Consider the following 21,860-nt stretch of genomic DNA (forward strand, 5'->3'; position numbering starts at 1 on the left):
TGCCTAAGTAGAAAAAAATGATTACTTATTTTTAGGCAATGCACTAATATTGATGTTTTGAGACAGTTTTAGAAAGAGATTTACCCAATTTCTTGTCATTTTCGCTAGTGTGCGTGCGTGCACGCGTGTTTAAAAACACAAGCTTGTCAGTAACCAGGAGATAATGAAGTTTTCCCCACTAAGTGGATATAAGGCAATTGCCTTGAGGGAGGGTCGAACCATTTCTCCCAGCTGTGAGAAGCACCCTGGAAATGGTTTGGTTAACTGGCTGTAGAGAGCCTGAATCCACTGATGGAAGTACAAGGCCTGGTTGAGAGGCTGAGCAATCAAGACCCTAACCCACTGTCCTCTCTCGTGCCACATCTCCCAGGGGGCTCCTGGGCAAGGACACTCTGCTGCTGATTTCCCATATCCTGTTGTTTCTCATCTGTGGCTCACAAGGTGAAACCACATCATCTTTGTCTAAGGGGCTGGGGCTGCACCTAACCTGCTGGGATCCCAGGGCCCCAAAGAAAAATTCACTTTCCAGAATTTATATTTGGGTCCTAGAAAGTTCTCAATCACTTGAATTCCCAAACAAATTCAACCTTTCACACCAACTTCTGTCTCCTGCTCTGTCCTGTCTTAGTTAGGAAGTGGTACTTTACTGTATGATGACCTTATCCATACTGACACTGCGCTTTTGCACATACTGGGATCTTCCTGTCAAGAATTATCTTTGGCTAAATGGGGCCTCTCAGAGAAAACCTCTCTGACCAGCACATCTCTGTCTTCCAGACCCCATGGATCACACTTTCCATACGGAATCACCTGTCCCCATACTAATGTCCTGGGACAGACAGGAACACTGGAGGAAAGCAGAGCACCTTTTGGTTGTCCGTGTCTCTTAGGACGCCATGCTAGGTACTCAAATAGCACCTGGCGGATGCCAAAGCGGTGAAGGAGCTGGAGAAGCGACTCAATGGTTAAGAGCATGCACTGCTCTTATAGAGGACTTGGGTTTATTTTCCAGCACCCACATGGCTGCTCCCCACCACCTCTAACTCAGGTTCCAGGGTAATCTGTTGTCCTTTTCTGGCCTCCACAGGCACTGCATCCACACAGCGCACATACATACATGCAGGCGAACATTCATACACATAAAAATCAATACATCTTTGCTAGGCATAGTAGTACATCCCTTTAATCCCAGCATGCAAAAGGCAGAAGCAGACAGGTCTCTGTTCTAGGCCAACCTGGTCTACAGGGAGAGTTCTAGGACAGCCAGGGCTACACAGAGAAACCCTGACTCAAAAAAGCAAAACAAAACAAAACAAAAAACAAACAAACAAACAAAAAAACTAGAGCTGAGTGGTGGCCCATGCCTTTAATTCCAGCACTCAGGAGGCAGAGGCAAGTGGATCTCTGTGAGTTCCAGGCCAGCCTGATCTACAAAGCAAGCCTAGTACAGCCAGGGCTGTTATCCAGAGAAACCCTATCTTGAAAAACCAAAAAACAGTAAAGGACAGCTCAGAAACAAAGTGTCTTATTGAACACTTAGCAGAAAAATTAGCACCTGTGGGAGACAGATGACAGCAGCATGGGAGGCAAACATGTAAAGAGCAAGCAGCTACGTGCTAGGGAAGGCCTACGGAGCTGCCCATGCACACACACTCATGCACTGTCCATACTGGCCAGAGCAATACTAGAGAAAACCACACGTATTCCACACTCATCTGTAAACATACTGCAAACTGGCAGCAGATGAGTGTCATCAGGTTAGGGTGAAACTACGCCTGCTGGTGAAGGTGCAGCTACAGCTGCAAAGGAAACCTTTCAACCAGGGTGTCCATCCACATTACAACTTGCATAGCCAAAAAGTAATGAAAAACATAGCATGTCCTGGCTTTCCCTATATACCCATATCTTGGGTCATAGGGACAGTGTATGCTGCTTTTCAAAGGAAAGGCTCACCCAACACGCCTTGGCTCCAGCAAGGCAAGCAGCACCTGCATCCCACTGACCAGGCAGCTTTCCGTCTGATCCCCAACAAACATGTTCTTCAGAAGCTGCTCCACACAGTCCTGCCTGTTGGGCACATTCGGAGGTCACTGCCTGGCAGAACAGACACGCAAACATAATACAGGGACACTCTTTTCCCCAGAGGACACCACAGCACCCTGAGGCCAGGTGGGGGCCTCATTCTCACTTTGTTCAGGTTCAAAGCCAGGTACTTAAAGTTGCATAGCATACACACTCACTGGTCCCAGCTCCCTGGACCACCAGGGCTTCCAGTGATATCCCTTCCTGGGCTCTAACCCTGAGGAATTCTGAATTAGAGATGACGGTGTCATCCAAGACACGCCCGTGACTCACAGTGAGGCCCACCATACCATGGCCCACTATCACTCACGACTCCAATGCTATGAGGAGGGGGTCTGGCTCCACAGCCTCCTGCAGCTGACTGCTCTGGTCTCTGCCCAGCCTGATGATGTCACAGAGTGCCTGAGAAGCATTTGACTGCCTCTGAAAAGACAAGGAAAACAGGCTCCCCTCAGCAAAAGATACTCATCAGCCAAGTCAATACTGCTAAAATAATTCCTGAACCAGTTTTCTGTAACAAAAATGGCTCATGGGAAAGTAGTGTGTGTCTGATTTGCCTATCATCAAGATATGTATCCAGTTAGATTTTTTTTTAAGACATAGTAAACCCATCTCAGAAATTAAAAATAGGACCCCAAATAGTCAAGTATGTAATATACCTTTGTGGCTATTTTATGCCTTTGATTCATATTTTAAAATATACTGAATATGTAACCATGCTATTCTGTGTTTTAAATGTAATATTAAGCAGTTACTATTATTTACTAACTGTGGGTTTGGGAAAACAGGATAAGCTGCTGAAGGAAAAAGAAAAGAACTCAATATTCCTAGGAAAACATGAATGCTGACCCTATACCCCCAACTCAAATATGTGCTTCCTGAGATGATGTGTGGGTGGAGATGAGAGTAATCAAGAGAGAAACAGCTTGATCTGTGCAAATCATTCACACACAGTATAAAAACTGAGATTAAAACCAAAACCAAAAAACATCTGCAAGGCTTTCGGGGAAACGAGGGTTAGCTCTCTGAGGCCTTAAGCTGCCGTCAGGACCAAAGGCAGCCGGTCACCCAGGACACTCAGCCCACCGGGAGGGTCTACCTGTTGGAACACTACAATGGAAGTCCTCTACACTTCAACAATTTCTTCCACAGCTGTTCGGTGGGCTCAGTGGGCAGACAGGGCCCAAAACAGAATGGTCAGGCAGCAGTGAGGACTGTGCATACATGTCAAGTATTGATTGAATATCTTCATGTGTGTGACAGTACATATGTGTGTAAATATTTACAATGCACAGCAAAGGCCTAGGATGTAACTCAAACTCTCAACAGTGATGACTGTAGGGAGGATGAAATGGCCGAGAAAACAGAAGGACTGCTGTCACCTGAGATTTGTTGACATACAGTTTTTGGTCTTTGTCCACAGTTCCTGGCTCATGGTTTACTCTGACAGTGGATTATAAAATTCTCACCCCAGAGGGCTCTGGCTCCATGACCTGGAATGGGCAATGCTGCACAGAGGCCAAGAAAAATCCGAAAGGACAGGCCTTATTGGGCCGCTGTCCTCATTCCTCTACTAGCAATGACGCCTCAACAAGACAAAACAACAAAACAAACTCCAACCACCCCAGAAAGGTTGGGTCTGGAGAGTTTCTTCTGAATAGCAAACATATGAAGGTTCCTGCAGAGCAGTGCACCTGGAAAAGACAGGGGCTCCACACCTGTTCTTCCATGTATTACACTACGCTCCTCTTCATATTCCTATCTACCATTTATTGTTTTATTTTTGAGACAGGGCTTCTCTGTGTAGCCTTGGCTGACCTAGAACTCACTCTGTAGACCAGGCTGGCCTCAAACTCACAGAGATCTGCCTGCCTCTGCCTCCCTAAGTGCTAGGATTAAAGGTGTGCGCCACCACAGCCTGGCTCATATTTATCATTTATAATGTCCTTTATAATAAACCAGAAATTGCAAAGAGTGCATAGAGAATACTCTGTGTAACTGGCAAGTCAGAAGGACAGATGTAAGGCAGCAGAGCTCAGTCTGGAGACGAAGCCCTCGGGTGTGTGCCCCTGCTACTACATAATGAGTGTCAGAGTGTACTGAATGACAGGGCATCTGGCTGGTGTTTTCTGAGGACTGATTACTTGGCTTGGTGTGGGGAGCTTCACCCCCCACCTACATCTAAAATAGTCGTGGATGGTGAGAGTTTAGCAGGAGACAGTAGTGGAAGCAAGCTTTTCTTTCTATGATTACCTTACATGCTTCTAGAAGGACCCTAATTAACCCTTCCTGGTATTCATGCCCTTGTAAGTCCATGTCCTTGAATGCAGGCTAGGCCTGGCCACTCAAGTCTGCAGAGTAGAATGCATGAGAGCAGTGGGTGGCTCATCAGATAGCCTGCATATCAGATAGTTACATCCTGATTCACAACAGTAGCAGAATTACAGTTATGAGGTAGCAAAGAAGGAATTTGATGGTTGAAAGGTCGGCTGTATTAACGGGGGAAGGAGCTGTATTAAAGGGCTGCAGCGTCAGGAAGGTTGAGAACCACTGCTCTAGAGGGAGGACCATCATTTCTGAGCTATGTATAGAAGTCTGATGAAGGCCCAGCTCACTCCTCAAGACTAGACATCTTAGTGTGACCCCTGCTGTCCACTCAGAAGCCTATACTGCACAGAGCTGAAGGGTTACCTGGACTAGCAGCCTCTGAGGAACTGAATGCTGCTAAGCCACTTGAGACTATGGAAGTGAATCTTCGTTCAGTTGAGTCCTGAAATGGCTGTAATCTTGTGAGAGACCCTGAGCAGAGAGGCCTGACCAGAGAAACTGATACTGACAGAGATAAAAGATACTTGTTACAGACAACTCGGCTACAGGGTGATTTGTCATTCAGCCATGGTTAACTAATGCAATCCTGTTACAACTGTTTTATTATAAACATACATGAAAGAATATGTATGCATATAATTAAAGTATATATATGCATGCCTACATATATACATATAGTTATTATGTTTTTTAAGACTGTTTTGGAGACAAGGTCTCACTATGTAGCTCTGGTTGTCCTGGAACTCACTATATAAACCAGGCTGGCCTTGAACTCACCGAGATCCAATTGCCTCTGTCTCCTAAGTGCTAGGATCAAAGGTGTACCACCATGCCTGTACTGTATTTATTTTCAGTCAAAACAAAATTACCGAGACATTAACATTTGATTAAAGAAAGAATCTAATGATCCTCTTCCAAGGAAAGGAGTGACTTGCCCCCTTCACACAGCAGCATGTTTTCCAACCACCCAGGTGTGGGACTCCTCCTGTAAGAAGGTGGCTTTTGTGAGCACCACACTCACATCTTCATCCTGGTGGGGATGGACCAATTCCACAAGTCTCTGGATGACTTTCTCTTCATTAAGCCACTAAAAGGGAGGGGAAAAAGACCAGCTCAGTATCTGTTCATCTAACCAAATAGAAAAAAAAATGTCCTTCTTTTCTTTGTGGTTTTTGAAGACAGGGTTTCTCTGTGTGTAGTCCTGAACCAAAATGATTAAATAAACTCTGGGAATGGCCCAAAGAGTTTAAATGGATGGGCCACTGTCTAAAGAGCGCGCACTCTCTCTGCCTCCGGGACACATTATTTCTGAAACTTAGAGTGCAGGATAGGCAGAACGGAGTTCAGAGGCCAGCTGGATAGGAAAACAGACAGGGCTCAGCTCTGTCTGGAGTCAGGGCTTCCCCAGGACCGGGAAGAGCAGACAGACCCTTGGGTGGCTGTGGAGCACTGTGGCTGTGGAGCACTGTGTGGAAGACTGAAGCCACACTTTTCAAGGTCAAGGTCAATGAAGACTCAGTGAAATGATGTCAGGGCACAGCAGACCTGGTAGACTGGCTCTACTAGTGCACTCTGTACCCTGCACTTGAGGCTCTTCATGCAAAGTTGAAATGCCCCAGCAGAGGCGCTTTATAATGTGGGCAGCACAGGTGAAAGGCCAAAGGCGAAAGGCTGTGTAGTTGGTTTTGGTAGTTTTAATGAGAATGGCCTCCAAAGGATCTTATTTTTGTTTTTTGCTTCCCCCCCCCCCCCACCCAGAGACAGGGTTTCTCTGTGTAGCCTTGGCTGTCCTAGACTTGCTTTGTAGACCAGGCTGCCCTCAAACTCACAGCGATCCACCTACCTCTGCCTCCCAAGTGCTGGGATTAAAGGCGTGCGCCACCCACCACACCCGGCTAAGGATCTTCTTTCTTTCTTTTTTTTTTTTTAAAGATTTATTTATTTATTACATACACAGTGATCTTCCTGCATGTACACCTGAAGGCCAGAAGAGGACACCAGATTACATCATAGATGGTTGTGAGCCACCATGTGGTTGCTGGGAATTGAACTCAGGACCTCTGGAAGAGCAGTCAGCGCTCTTAACCACTGAGCCATCTCTCCAGCCCAAGGATCTTATTTTTAATGCTTGGTCCCCAGCTGGTGGACAGTTTGCAAAGGATTAGGAGGCGTGGCCTTTTGGAGGAGACTGGGAGTGGGTTTTAGGTTTCAAAATACTCTTGTTATTCCCAGTGTGCTCTTTCATTGCCTTTTACTTATGGTTCAAGAGCTGTTCCTGCCACCATTTCTTCAATCCACCATCAGGGACTCTAACCCTCTAAAATCATAAACCTAATTAAATGCTTTCTTTTAAATTGCCTCGGTCATGCCACGCTTGGCGGTCCATACCTTTAATCCCAGTACTCGGGAGGCAGAGATAGGTGGATCCCTGTGTACTCTACAGAGCAAGTTCTAGGACAGCTAGTACTACACACAGAGAAAACACAAACAAAAGAGAAGAAAAAGAAACTGCCCTAGTCATGGTGTTTGTGATGGCTGTTCTTTTTTCCCCCAAAGATTTACTTATTTATTATGTATACAGTATTCTGCCTGCATGTACATCTTCACGCCAGAAGAGGGGAAAAGATCTCATTATAGGTGAGTGTGAACCACCATGTAGTTGCTAGGGACTAAACTCAGGACCTTTGGAAGAGCAGCCAGGGCCTTCAGCCTCTGGCCCTCTCTCCAGCCCATGATGGCTATTCTTATTTGTCAACTCTACTACACCTGAATTAACTAGCACCCAAAACATGGGGCATACCTATGAAGTCAGGTTTTTTTGGTTTTTGTTGTTGTTGTTGTTGTTGTTGTTTTTTAACTTAATTTGAAGTGGGAAGATCAACTCTAGTCTGGATCTTTAAAATGGGAAGACACACCTTTAATCCAGCTCTTTTGAGGTGGGAAGATCTGGCCACACCTTCTGCTGGAAGCTTATATAAAGGACATGAAGAAAGAAGCTCTCTTGCTTTGCCTTGCTTGCTCTCTCCTCACTACCACATCCTCTCCTTAGCTGGCATTAGAGCCCACTTCTTCAGGATTCCAGCACATACTGAAAGCAGCTGAGACATCCAGCTTCCTGGACTGAACCACATCCATTCATAAGCAGCCATTGTTGGATTAGCTGGACCACAGCCTATAAGTCATTCTAATAAATCTGCTTTTTAGATATGTAAGAGAGATCATTTTGTAAGTTGTGTTACTCTAGAAAACCCTGCCTAATATAGTGTTTTAAACAAGCAATAGAAAAGTAACTAAATCAGCTTACAACAAATACCTAATAGCAACAGCTAATGTGTTCGCTGCATTCTCTGTATATAAAGCCATAAGGAAATAAGTTATGAACCTAAGAGTGAGAACAGCCACCATTTTTTTTTCAAGACAGGGTCTCTCTGTGTAGCCTTGGCTGTCCTGGATTCACTTTGTAGACCAGGCTGGTGTCAAACTAACTCACAGAGATCCACCTGCCTCTGCCTCCGAGCGCTGGGATTAAAGGCCTATGCGACCACGCCTGGCCAGCTACCATTTTTTTTTAATTCTTTTATTTATTCTCCCCTTTTTATTGAAAATAGATTGGGGGGGGTTGAGACAGGGTTTCTCTGTGTAGCCTTGGCTGTCCTGAATTCACTTTGTAGACTAGGCTGGCCTTGAACTCACAGCATTCTGCCTGCCTCTGCTGGGATTAAAGGTATGCCACCACGCCTGGCCTAGATTCTTTTCTTATACAATATATCCTGATTAGTTTCCCCTCCTTCTATTCCTCCCACCTCCTCTCCCATCTGGATCCACTTCCTGTCTGTCTGTCATTAGAAAAGAGGCTTCTAAGGCTGGAGAGATGGCTCAGAGGTTAAGAGCACTGTCTGCTCTTCCAGAGGATGTGATTCAATTCCCAGCAACCAATGGTAGCTCATAACCATCTATGATGAGATCAAGTACCCTTGTCTCGTGTACAGGCACCCATGCAGGCAGAACATTGTATACATAATAAATAAATAAATATTAAAAAAAAAAAAGAGAGAGAGAGAAAGAAAGCAAAGAGGCCTCTAGAGCCAGCCCAGTAGCACATGCCTGGAATCCCAGCACTCAGGGAGACAGAGGCAGGTGGATCATTGTACGCTCAAGGCCAGCCTGGTCTACAAAGTGAGTCCAGGATAGCCAAGGCTACACAGAGAAACCCTGCCTTGAAAAGCTAAAAAGAAAAAGAAAAAGAGCCTTCTAAGAGATAACAGTAAAACATAAAATAAAATAAAAAATTGTTATCACATCTTTTATTTATTGTTGAGACAGGGTTTCACTAATAGCCCTTGGTAGCCTGAAACTCACAAGCATACACCTGCCTCCTAATGGCGGGGCTTACTGGCTTGTACCCCATGCCCAGGAAGAACGGCCATCTAAAAGACACTGGTTCTCAGAGTGATAAAATGGACAAAGGTCTAATTGCTTACTCAGTTTTACTTCAAAGGGGAAACAAACAAAGCCTCGCCCACAGCAGGCAGAAGCTCACCTCTAAGCTGGGCACCTCGCTCTCCCAGGGAAAGACTACAATGTCTTTCCCAGTAGCACAGCCTTATCCAGATACCAGGTTAAGAGAGGGGCCCTGCCTGAATTACAGTCAGTTTGTACTTCCTCCCAGGAGCCAGCAATTCACTGTGTGGGTGCTGGGGTGAGGGAAAGGGCAGGAAGTAAGTCCACTTTCATTTCTGCAGAGAGCAAGAGGCCACGTGTCGGGAGAAGGAAGCTCTGCACTCTTTCTTCTGAAAGGGCTGAAGTAGGCCAACAGTGACAGACAGAAGCGGGCGGTGCTGAGGCCTGGGAGAAGAGCCTGAGGCTGGGCCTCTGGTGCTTCCAAAGCTGCTACACCTGCTCATGGGGACTGACGCGGTGTTCCCACATTCCCACACTCCCTGGCACTCACGTGTAGGACTTCCTGTCGGAGACCAACTGGTTCCACACAGCTGACCAGGCGCAGCAGCAGGTCCATGAGAGCTGAGGTGCCTATGTGCTTCAGCACCAGACTGATGAACTTGTCCTTCTTCTTCAAAAACATGATCACCTGAAATCACACACACCTGATAAGGAAACGGGGCTGACTCTCAACAGGGAGGAAGACTCTTAAGAACTCTCACCAGAAAGAGCATTAACTTTGAAGTATACTGAGAAGAAATGAGAGAAAGACTAGGTAAAGCTATATGAAAAAAATCCCTCCGCAGGCAAGCAGAGTCTTAGAGGCCAGTGATAGCAGCACAGAGCAGCAGGGCTGCTAAGCGGACATCCCAGCTGGAGAGCAGTGCGAGTCACTGTGCAAGCTGCCATTGAGCGTGCGCTGGCTCAGGTCTGCCCAGCAGAGACACACGGCATAAAAAGAACTAAGCTGGGAGGTGACAGCCATTGTCCCAGAGCTACCAAGGGACCCGTTTTAAAAAAAAAAAAAGGAAAAAGAGAAAAGAAAGAAAAGAAAAAAGGTTGATATATTGATATATATATATTATTATTATAAAATATTATAAAATATATAAAATATAAAATTTATATTACAATAAATAAAAGGTTGCCCTCCGACCTCCAAGTGTTTGCAGTGGTATGTATCCTGCTTTAAACTAAACTATACACACAGATATGATAATACTAAATAAGTAAATTTGTTAAACTATGATGAGAAATTAATATACATAGCTTATGCCAATCTGTATAAATCTTGAAAAAAATAAGGAAAAAACCACCACCAACAACAACAACAATTAGTCAGTATGGTGGTACGTGCCTTTAATGCCAGCACTTGGGAGACAGAGACGAGGATCTCTCTGAGTTCAAGGCCATCTCAGTCTACATAGAACATTTTGGATAGCCAGAGCTACATAAAAGACAAACTCTGTCTCGAAAAACAAACAAACAAACAACCCCCCCAAAAAAGGAAACAAACAAATTAATTAATTAACCAGGGTAGGGTACGTGCCAGCACTTGGGAGATAGAGACAGGAAAACCAGAAGTTCAAAATCATACTCAGGAATATGGCAAGTTCAAGCCCAGCCTGGGCTGCATGAGGTATTCTGTCTCCAAATAAATAAATAAATAAATAAGAAAACACTGTTAAGAGGGGAAGACTCCATGGCTCAGTGAGTAATAGCACTTGCTGCCAGGCTTGACAACCAGAGTTTGATCTCCAGAATTCATATAAAGGTAGAAGAGAAAAGTGACTCACAAAGTTGTCTTCTGACCTCCGATGGGCAACACAGCACATGTGTACTCCTCCCCAGCACCACACACACATATACAAAAACGATACATTTTAAAATATTTTCATTATAGCCAGGTGTGGTGGTGCGCACCTTTAATCCCAGCACTTGGGAGGCAGAGGCAGGCGGATGTCTGTGAGTTCAAGGACAGCCTGGTCTACAAAGCGAGTCTAGGACAGCCAAGGCTACACAGAGAAACCCTGTCTCAAAAAACAAAAAAATTTTTTTTTCATTATTTATTTATTTAACATCCCAACTGTGATTTTCCTTCCTCTCCTCCTCGTCTGCCCCCCACCCCCACCCCTCCATTTCTCTTCGTAAAACAGCAGGCCTCCCTTGGATCTCAACCAGCCAGGGCATATCAAGTTGCAGTAAGACTAGGCACATCCTCTCCTATTAAGGCTACATGAGCCAGGCGTGGTGGCACACCTGGGAGGCAGAGGCAGGTGAATCTCTAAGTTGGAGGCCAGCCTGGTCTACAAAGTGAGTTCAGAGCAGCCATAGCTACACAGAAAAGCCCTGTCTTGAACTCCCCCCGCCTGCAAAAAGGGGGACAGATGAGGCAACCAGTAAGAGGAACAGGCCCCAAAGGCAGGCAACTAAGTTCCCATTCCCACAGCCAAATTGATTTGTTTGTTTCCACGGGGTTTCTCTTGTGTAGCCTGTCCTGGGCTCGCTCTGTAGACCAGGCTGGCCTCGAACTCACAGAGATATGCCTGCCTCTGCCTCCCAGAATGCTGAGATTGTAGGCATGTGCCACTGAGCCTGGCTAAGCCAAATTTTTTTTGTTTTTAAAAATTTACTATGTATACAGTGCAGGCCAGAAGAGGGCATCAGATCACATTATAGATGGTTGTGACTTACCATGTGGTTGCTGGAAATTGAACTCATGACCGCTGGAAGAGCAGTCAGTGCTCTTAAGCTCTGAGCCATCCCTCCAGCCCTCCCCCCAGCCAAATATTTTTTATTTTAATTTATGTGTATGGGTCTTTTTGCCTGCATAAATGTCCGTGTGGCATGTTTGTGCCACTTATGGACCAGAAGAGGGGATTCATCTGCATTCTTTTTTTTTTTTTTTTTTTTTTTGCCAGTTTAGATAATCTTTAAAAATGTTGGATACAGGTTCAACTTCCAGCATCCACATGGTGGCTCAAAACTATAACTCAAGTCCCAGGAGATCAAACACCCTGAGCTTGATGCCCAGCAACAAGTAAACTGGATGCAGTGGCACACTCAGCAAGTGGAGGCAGGAGTTCATGACATCAGCCTGGGATACAGGAAAATTTGAGGACAGGATCAAAATACACTTCATACACGTACAAAATTCTCAATGAGTAAGTTAAAAAGTTAAAAATTAAATAAAATTTTGAATTAAAACACTATAAAAACCTTACAGTAAATATCTTAATTATGAAATTTTCTTCTAAGGTAATAAATAACAAAAGGAAATCCACAATAAACAACTATATTCAATATTGTACTAAAGACTCCAGCCAATGCACCAGGACACAAAAATGAAATAAAAGGTATACAAGTTATAAAGCACAGAATAAAACTATCATTGATCTGGGGCTGGAGACATGGCTCAGAGGTTGAGAGCTCTTGGTCTTGCAGACGACCCAAGTTCAGTTCCCAGCACCCACATGGCAGCTCGCAACAATCTGTAACTCCAAGCCTGTGGGATCCAAAACCCTCTTCTCCAAGGGCACCAAGCATGCATGTGGCACATATACATGCATGTAGTCAAAACACTCATACACATAAAAAAGTTAGATCACCATTAATCACAAATGATATGATCTTGTTCATAAATAAAACAAAAAGATATAAATTATCAGAATTAATAATAGCCTTATCTATCAACTAAAAGAGAAAACAGAGTAGACATTCTTCAACACATGATGAACTGTGGTTCATCCATACCATGCAATATTAAATATCAATAAAAAAAGGAACAAATGAGGCTGGAGAGATGGCTTAGAGGTTAAGTGCACTGTCTACTCTACCAAAGGTCTAGTTCAATTCCCAGCACCCACATGGTGGCTCTGATGCCCTCTTCTGGCATGCAGGCATACATGAAGATGAAACTCTGTATACTTAAATAAATAAATCTTTAAAAAAAAAAAAAGGAATGAATCACTGATACAGACAACTTGGATGACTCTAAAGGAAATTATGCTCAGTAAGAAGACTAAATCCTGAAATCTACAAAACACAGGGCTGGAGGTATAGCTTAGTGGGGGTTATAGCTTGGGGGCGGGGGCGCAGGTATAGCTTAGTGGTTCAACTCTTGCCCTGAGTTCAGTCTCTAAATAGCAAATTCCAGGGCAGCCAGGGCAACATAGAGAGACCTGTCTCAAAAAAAACAAAACAAAATATACACAGGTTAGATACTAGTATAACTCCGGACAATGAATTAGGAAAAGCATTAGTATATCAGAATAGGCTCACACAATCCTTCTTGTAACCAAAAGCAGATAATGCTGTACTGGCTAGCTTGTTTTGTTTTGTCTTGTTTATTTGCTTTCTAATTTGACACAGTTAGTGTCATCTGAGAGTCAGGAACCTTGACTGAGAAAATGCCTCCATAAAATCAGCCTGTAGGCAAGCCTGTAAGGCGTTTTCTTAACTGGTGATCAATATAGGAGGGCCCAGTGCATTCTGGGTGGTACCACCTCTAGGTAGGTGGTCCTAGGGTGTATAGGAAAGAAACTGAGTACACAGGGATGGAGCAAGGCAGTAAGAAGTGCTCCTGCACAGCCCCTGCCCTGCCCGCCCTTGATAATGGACTGCAACCAAAGGTTTCTCTATGTTATCTTGGCTGTCTTAGACTCACTTTGTAGACCAGGCTGGCCTTAAACTCACAGACTACTACCTGCCTCTGCCTCCCAAGTGCTGGGATTAAAGGTGTGCACCACCACGCCCAGCTTTAAGCATTTGAATTTTTAAAGATTGGGACTTTGAAAAGTTGGAACATTTTATATTGTGGTATTAATATTAATATGAGGTTGGGAGATGAGCAAGAAATATAAGGTTATGGTTTAATAGTTACATGTTTATGTGTCAGGTTGAGAGGGGTCAATTGGGCTGGCTAGTTTTTTGTCAACTTGACTCAGCTATAGTCATTTGAGAGGTAGGAACCTCAACTTAGAAAATGCCTCCATAAAGTCTGCCTATAGGCAAACCTGGAGGGCATTTCTTAATTGATTGATATGGGAGGACTCAGTCCACAGGGCAGTGCTACCTCCATGTAGATAAGAAAACAAACGGAGCAAGACAGAAGGGAGCAAGCCAGTAAGAAGTGTTCATCCCTAGCCAGGCATGGTGGTGCACACCTTTAATCCCGGAACTCTGGGAGGCAGAGGCAGGTGGATCTCTGGGAGTTTGAGGCTAGCCTGGTCTACAAAGTGAGTCCAGGACAGCCAAGGCTATATATAGAGAAATCCAGTTTTGAAAAGTGTTCATTCTGCCTCCAGGATTCTTCTGCCTTGAACCCCTACCCTGACTTCCTTTGCTGTGGACTGTGATAAGAAGCCATAAACTGAAATAAACCCTTTTTTCCCAGTTGCTTTTGGTCTTGGTGTTTTATCGAAGCACTAGACACCTGAAATGAAATGCAGATGATTTTGAGATAACAAAGGCAACTTGTACACTGCAAGAATATTTTTAAAAATTAAGGTTTTTTTGGTTTTATGGTTCACGTTTTAGGTATGATATGGTATAATTCTGGGTACACCTATAAAAGGCATCTTTTAGGAATCCATACTAGAATACACATAAAATGATCTGATAGCTGTAATTTTCTTCAAAATAATGGTGAGGTTGACAATAATGAGGTTCAGAAAAAAATATTGGTCATAAAAGAGAGTATGGAAGCCCAACGATGGAAACATAGGGGCTTATAAACTAGTTTATATTATTTAGAGATGTGAAAGAATCCTCAGTCTTTTCCTGACAGTTCTGCCTCGGGGCCAGTCTACACTTTCAGGAAAGTTCACTGTACCTTGCATGCCATAGCCAACCTAAGAACAGGCCAGCTCCTGGGTGAATGACACCAAAACGTGGTAGAACAATACAAGGGACTGTCAAAATTAAGCAGACAATTCTATAGGAAAAGACACACAAGATTTCCGTGTGGTGTGAAAAACAATTTATAGTACTCAGTATTATACCATTATGTGAAAAATAACTATGTGCTCTCTATTGAACAAGTTAGTGCAAGGAGCACAGAACCTAAATATTTCAGTCTTACTTGAATTCCTAATAAATGTGGAATTGTTACGTGTTACATGTTTGTCAGCACAATAATTTTTTTTTTCTTTTTAAGATAATGTTTCACTGTGTAGCCCTGGCTGTCCTGGAACTCACTCTGTAGAGCAAGCTGGCTTCAAACTCAGAGATCTATCCGCCTCTGCCTCTTGAGGGCTGGGATCAAAGGCATGCACCACCACCACTGGCAATAATTTTTTTAAGGAGTTCATTTCATATTACTTCAATGCAATAGGCACTAAATAAAGATAGTAAAATTGTTAAAAAAAAATATATATATATATATATGAGAGTGGCAAAAGAACATAAACAGTCTACAGTAAATTACGAGATTCACATGCCCAGCCATTGAGCCGTAACATCTAGACACAAGAGGTCTCTATGAAACTCACCGTGACCACCGCACACACCACCTGTCTTCTACTGAGACACTGCTTCCCTATAGTAACACCACCACCACTGCACACACACGTGGGGAGGGCACATGCAGGCATACACACACACATACGGCATTGCCACTCTTCATTTCTGTTTCAAAACAAATGTGAGATGAGACAGTCCTCTGGAGTCCCAGGACTTACGACACACACAGAATATAGGTTTGTTTGCTAAATGGATATGTGATAGGACCAAACAATTACAGCTAATATTTTAGAAGTATATTAATACCTAGCAATATTTAAAAAAGAAAAAAGTCCTAATATAGAGAGGAATTTTAATTCAGAACATGATTGCAGGCTGGAGGGATGGCTCAGAGGTTAAGAGCACTGGCTGTTCTTCCAGAGGTCCTGAGTTCAATTCCCAGCAACCACATGGTGGCTCACAACCATCTATAATGAGATCTGACGCCCTCTTCTGGCATACAGGGGTACATACAAATGGAGCACTCACATACAATAAATAAAATAAAATCTTAAAAAAAAAAAAAAACAGAACATGGTTGCTCTGGCAAGAGATCACATCCAAAGACCTTCTAGGTCTGTGGGATCCAGCTGGAATACAAACACACCTTTAATCCAGGAGACAGAGGCAAGCCAATTTGAGTTTGAGCCAGAACAGCTGAGTTGAACCAGCCAGCCCTGAGCTCAGAAAGAACAAGTAAGGAGCTGGGCGTGTTGGCGTACACCTTTAATCCTAGTACTTGGGAGGCAGAAGCAGACAGATCTCTGAGTTTGAGGCCAGCCTGGTCTACAAAGTGAATCCAGGACAGCCAGGACTGTTACACAGAGAAACCCTGTCTCGAAAAACCAAAATAAATAAATAAATAAATAAATAAATAAATAAATACAAACACCAAACAAACAAGTAAGCATGAGCTTATTAAGCAGTAAGTCTCAGAGGCTGAAAACATTCTAGGCCTAGGTTAGATGGTATGTGGGCTAGAAGCCTCCAGGACTAGGCCTAGGTTAGCAGAAGGAGGCAGTAAGCCTCCAAACAACAACTGAACCAGGAGAATAAAAGTTACTTTTACACTTTTATATAAACAGATAATGGAATATTTATACAAGAAATTATCTCACATCTAAAATGTGTGTTGCAATTATCCAGTGGGATGGGTGAGCGATGTGATGAGACCCATGCTGAACACAGCAGGAAGCATGAGCTGCCATTACACTTTCCCTACTCTTAAACATAAGACAGGAAAAGGACTGTCTACAGGTGAAATACTGGCTTGTTTTCCCACAAAAGCCTAACTCTAACATTATCTTTTGTTTGCTTTGAAGCAATCACTGTTCTGGCCACACAGACATGCCACTCACAAAGACTCCAAAATGTATGTATCCCAGATCTCTCTGCAGTGAAGTCATGTTATAGGACTTCATGTTTATGCCTGGGCTGGGGCTTGCAAAGCACCCAGAGAGGGCAAGAAGTTCTGCTTATTCTAGAGCTGGCTACCAGAAATGTCTTTGGAAAGCCACTCTACTTAAACTTCAGTGTGCATATCAGCCACCTGTACTGGTCATCTGTGTTCTGTTAAGCAAACAAAATGCTGCCCCAAGAGCCTGGTGACAGTTTCACAGTGTCAACAGTGGTTGTCCAATACATTTGGCTTCAAGCATTACCTGCTCAGTCTTCCTTGCAATAAGATTGCCAATGGTCTTGCTGAAGAAACTGGCAAGCAGAGGGTTGAGTGGCGGCTCCTGGTCCAGGAAGTCATACAGAAGGTTCAGCAGACTCTCATCCTCGCCTAGCCTGTCGCTGATCTGCGGCACATCACAAGTCAGAAGCTCACAGGCTGTGTTTGGATATCTAGAAGGGCACAGTGCAAGCACTGGAGGTGAAATTAGACTTCTCAGACCCACGTCAGGGCTGGAGAGATCGCAGTAGGTAACAGTGTGCTGCTCTTCCAAGGACCTGCATGCAGTTCCCAGTGCCCACGTCAGTGGCTGAGCCACCTGTAACTACAGCTCTAGGGACTCCAACACCCACAAACACAGCACATTCTCATACAGACACACATGTACACATGATTAAAAATAAACACAATTTTTAAAAAAGGAAGCAGACCCATGTGATAAAAGCAAATTACTAAACAGATCAGTTCAGATGTTTCTCTGTGACAACAGAATTTCTGTCTATTGAAACTTCAAAGTTCAGGTTGGAGAGATGGCTCAGAGGTTAAGAGCACTGTCTGCTCTTCCAAAGGTCCTGAGTTTAATTCACAGCAACCACATACATGGTGGCTGACAACCATCAACAATGAGATCTGGTGCCATCTTCTGGCACACATGTGGGCAAAATACTGTATAAATAAATAAGAAACTTCAAAAGTTCAAAGTTCTCCTTTTGTTTTGTTTTGCTTCCAGACCAGGTTTCCTGTGTAGCTTTGGCTGTCCTGGACTCATTACTTTTGAGAGACCAGGTAGAAGTCAAATCCTGTTCTACTTTGTAGGCCAGGCTGGCCTCGAGCTCTCGAGATCCACCTGCCTCTGCCTCCTGAGTGCTGGGATTAAAGGAGGGCATCCTCATGCCCAGCTCTTAGCATATTCTTTATGCATTTCATATATCCTATATTCTGATATTCTAAATTTCCTGACTCTATTTCCATTCTTAGAGTTACAGATATTGGGTGTAACTGCCATGTAGGTGCTAGGACTTGAACCCAGATCCTCTGGAAAAGCATCCTGTGCTCTTAGCCACTTAGTCATTTCTCCAGGCCACCCCCCTCCCCCTTTTTTTCAAATTAGCATTTCAAGTAGCCTGGGCTGGCCTTAAATCTACTATGTAGCCAAGGGTGGCCTTGATGACCTTATCCTCCTGCCTTTACCTCCTAAGTACTGCAATTACAGGTATGCACCACCAGGTCAGACTTAAACACCTTCTTTTTTCTCCTGGATTCTCTGCAGGCCTTTGTGTTCATCTGCCAGCCCTCTCCTTGTTTGTCAGTGAGGCAAAGTCCCAGTCAGGCTCATGTTCTCCTTTAAAACCTGCCTTTACTTTCTGTACCTTCAAGTCAGTAAGCACAAACCAAAACTGTTACAAACTGAAGAAGTCTCAGGTCTGCAGCTATGAAACAGTATCAGCTGTGAGACATCAATCAAGTAATTTACTGTTAAGAAAAGCTAGTATGTGCAAGTGTACTCTTCATTTGGTGAAAATAGCTATAGACAAAATAACTCTTAGCCTGCTGTGTGTAGTCCACACAGGAGAGAAGACAACCAGTGCCCCAGAAACAAACAGTTCTCCACTAGCTATGGGATATGGGCAACTCCTCCTCAGCCAGACAAGGAGGAGCAGCCTTCAGAGCCATGAAGGACCTGTCAGTCAGAGGCCCAGCAGGACCTGCAAGACAAGCAAGCCTTTGGCCAGGACAATAGTGTGCTCAGTGTTTGAGGTATCACAGGCTGGGTGTGGGAGGGGACTTAGAGGCTAAGTCATTTCTGAGCTTACTTCTTCCTGGCTAACCTCTCTGGCCTTCGGTGTCTTTATCTGTGAAGTGGGGCAGCCAGGGCCTCACCTCATGAGATTGCTGTATCCTGCACAAGTGTTTAGTGTAAGGGATGGTACATGACCACTGAGGACAGGGAAACCAGAGGGCAGAGAAGAGGGCCAGGTGAGCAGCAGGAAAGGCCACAGTGATGTTCTGCCAGATCCAAAGAAGACACAGCATGATGGGGCAGTGCAAGAAGTCAAACCCTATGACGTAAGTGAGGAAGCAAAATACAGACTACACTTTGAGACATTTTCAGAGTCCACACAGAGAGCAGATGGAGCTAAAAGATACCAAAAGAATTTTTTTTTCCTCTCCTCTCCCTCTCCCTGTGTGTGTGTGTGTGTGTGTGTGTGTGTGTGTGAGAGAGAGAGAGAGAGAGAGAGAGAGAGAGAGAGAGAGAGAGAGAGAGATCAGGCTAGCCTCAGACTCACAAAGATCCCCTGCCTCTGCTTCTGGAGTGCGGGGATTAAAGGTGTGCATCACCACTTCTGTCCAAAAGATACAATTCCACATCTAAGTAGGACTGAGGCTTTCCCAGGGATTCTCAGACTATCATTAATGACTTAAGAGACTTGCAGAGTCTGACCCAAAGCCCCTTAACTATATTCCTCCCCTACCTGTCACTTTGTTCTAATTTGTCACCCAAACTAGGAGCCTTGGAAGTAAGACAGCAGGTAGGCTGTGAATAGTGATACTGAGGCCACCACAGCCTCCAGTTATGGCTACGCTGTCCATAAAGCATGGCTCCTCTGACAAGCCTCTGCTCTTCTTAGAACTCTATTTCCTGTCATGGGATTACCTGTCGGAGACAGACTGACGACCCCAGGCTGCCTCATCTTTCAGGCCTGCTTGATTCCTTCCAAAGGACAACGGTCAGCAAAGATTGTTGTGAAGGGCCAGATGAGAAATATTTTTGTCAGTCTCTGTTGCAACTGGACTCTAATCGTATATAGATTAGTGTGGCATGCCAGTGACACCAAATCGACATGTGTAACAAAGTACTCTCCTTTAAACTTTTTCAAACATTTCAAAAATGTACAAGCTGTCAGGCATGAAGTATATGTGAGATTTGGAACTTGGGAGGCTGTAGCAAGAGGATTAAAAGTTAGACTACTGGGGCTGGAGAGATGGCTCAGAGGTTAAGAGCACTGTCTCTTCTTCCAAAGGTCCTGAGTTCTATTCCCAGCAACCACATGGTGGCTCACAACCATCTGGTGCCCTCTTCTTGCCTGTAAGCATACAAGCAAGCAGAATACTGTATAAATAATAAATAAATAAATATTTTTTAAAAACAGAGAAATCCTTTCTCAAAACACCAAAAACCAAAACAAAAAAGTTAGACTAATATGTGCTCCACAGTAAGTCGATGTATGAAAAGGAAGAGACGGAGGGAAGGGGAGGGGAGGAAGGAAGGGAGGGAGGGAGACAACAGCACATCCTGACTTACTGACCCTATTCCAAGGCTTTCCTACCTCACACATGCACCTCCTCAGGAGCACCTCGGTCTGTGTCTCTTGCATTACTTGTCTTTAGCTCTTCTCAGAAACACTATGCTCAGCACTCGGGAGGCAGAGGCGGGCGGATCGCTGTGAGTTCAAGGCCAGCCTGGTCTACAAAGTGAGTCCAGGACAGCCAAGGCTAACACAGAGAGACCCTGTCTCGAAAAACCAAAAAGAAAAAAGAAAAAAAAAAGAAACACTATGGACCACGTGGCCAAATCTAAGCCTGAATCTTGGCCTGACTTATCCCTCTTGCATCCTCCCACTTCAGACTCTGCTCTCACTCAAGCTCCAACCATCCCGTGATGACACTGTCCCTTCCTTTGCCATCTCCTAACATCCTGGTCAACCTTGAGACAAAACATTTTATAAGAAATTTCTAAAGATTTAGTACCACTAATGATAATGGCATACTTCAAGACAGGGTTTCTCTGGGTAGCCTTGGCTGTCCTGGACTCACTCTGTAGACCAGGCTGGCCTTGAACTCACAGAGATCCACCTGCTTCTGCCTCCCCGAGTGCTGGGATTATAGACATTCACCACTGCACTTGGCTTGAGATTCGAAACTCTTAAACCTCACAAACAAACAAACAAACAAACAAACAAACAAACTGTAGACTGGCCTCCTCACTTCTCATGTGGTGAGGCCCTGGTTCCAGGTGTGCACCGCCCACAGCCTCCCTAAGCACTACCCAGCTGGCTTGGGTAAGAGTCTCAGTACATACTTGAATCGGACCTTCTCTTCCATGTCCAGGGGTGGGTCCTGTGTGATGAGGCTCACCAGCTCCTCCATGCACTGCTGCCTACACAGGAAGTCCAGCAGCTTCTGGTTCTGAGCCTTACACTCCTGCAGGATGTCATCTTCATCCATTAACTCCTGCAGTGTCACATGTTCCTTGTCGAGGAGCTTGTCAACGTGGGACGTGGTATTCAAGTCAAATTTCCAGAACATGATGGTGACCACAAAGCTGCAAGCATGGACAAAAGAGAAGCTCAGTCCTCCCTACTGTGCGAATCCACCTCAGCCACACTATACAAAAGTCCAAGAAGCTCATCCCCAGTACACACCAGTAATCCCGGGGCCTAAGGCCTTGCTCTTAGCTGCAGGTCCCCTTCCTCTGGGAGGCACAGATTATGCAGGTTCCTGTCCTCTGACACCTACCTTCTCCCCACTCCACAGTGCTAAGGCTCTAGAGGCTCTCATTGTGATCTTGGCTCTGTGAGGCCCACACATCTGTCTCCCAAGTATCAGCACCAGGAATGCCTCTCCATGCTGAAAAGGTTAACCTAAACCAGAGTCCACTGTCCCAGTGTCTAACCCTTCCCCCCAACCCCCCTGCTCCAAGTGAGCAAGGGATAGGTATTCCTAGAAGACTCTCAGAGCACATACTCAGCAGGCCAAACTAAAGATAGCTTGTTTTGCTTGATGCTGCCATTTGCTCTAGACATCTGCCATCTGGTCATCAGTTTACTGTGGC

General features: G+C 44.6%; 1 protein-coding gene across 8 annotated transcripts in view; it reads right to left on the minus strand.

Annotated features, from left to right (window-relative positions):
- Window positions 1-21,860, minus strand: part of PPP6R2 (protein phosphatase 6 regulatory subunit 2) — a 70,157-nt gene that overhangs the window by 18,318 nt on the left and 29,979 nt on the right. For 6 of the 8 annotated variants that reach the window (XM_084802921.1, XM_084802917.1, XM_084802918.1 and 3 more), the window contains 6 exons: window positions 21,108-21,350; window positions 17,013-17,199; window positions 9,362-9,499; window positions 5,432-5,497; window positions 2,393-2,505; window positions 1,954-2,067 (listed from right to left, as the gene is read on the minus strand). In XM_084802921.1, the coding sequence (XP_084659047.1) occupies window positions 1,954-2,067; window positions 2,393-2,505; window positions 5,432-5,497; window positions 9,362-9,499; window positions 17,013-17,199; window positions 21,108-21,334 (845 nt within the window). In that variant the 5' untranslated portion in view covers window positions 21,335-21,350. Of the gene's footprint in view, window positions 1-1,953; window positions 2,068-2,392; window positions 2,506-5,431; window positions 5,498-9,361; window positions 9,500-10,646; window positions 10,726-17,012; window positions 17,222-21,107; window positions 21,351-21,860 lie in introns of those variants that run through there. The other 2 variants (XM_084802923.1, XM_084802924.1) reach the window with 2 other exon arrangements.

The sequence above is a fragment of the Acomys minous genome (genome assembly GCF_964271855.1).
Source record: "Acomys minous genome assembly, chromosome: 12".
Lineage (NCBI taxonomy): Eukaryota > Metazoa > Chordata > Mammalia > Rodentia > Muridae > Acomys > Acomys minous.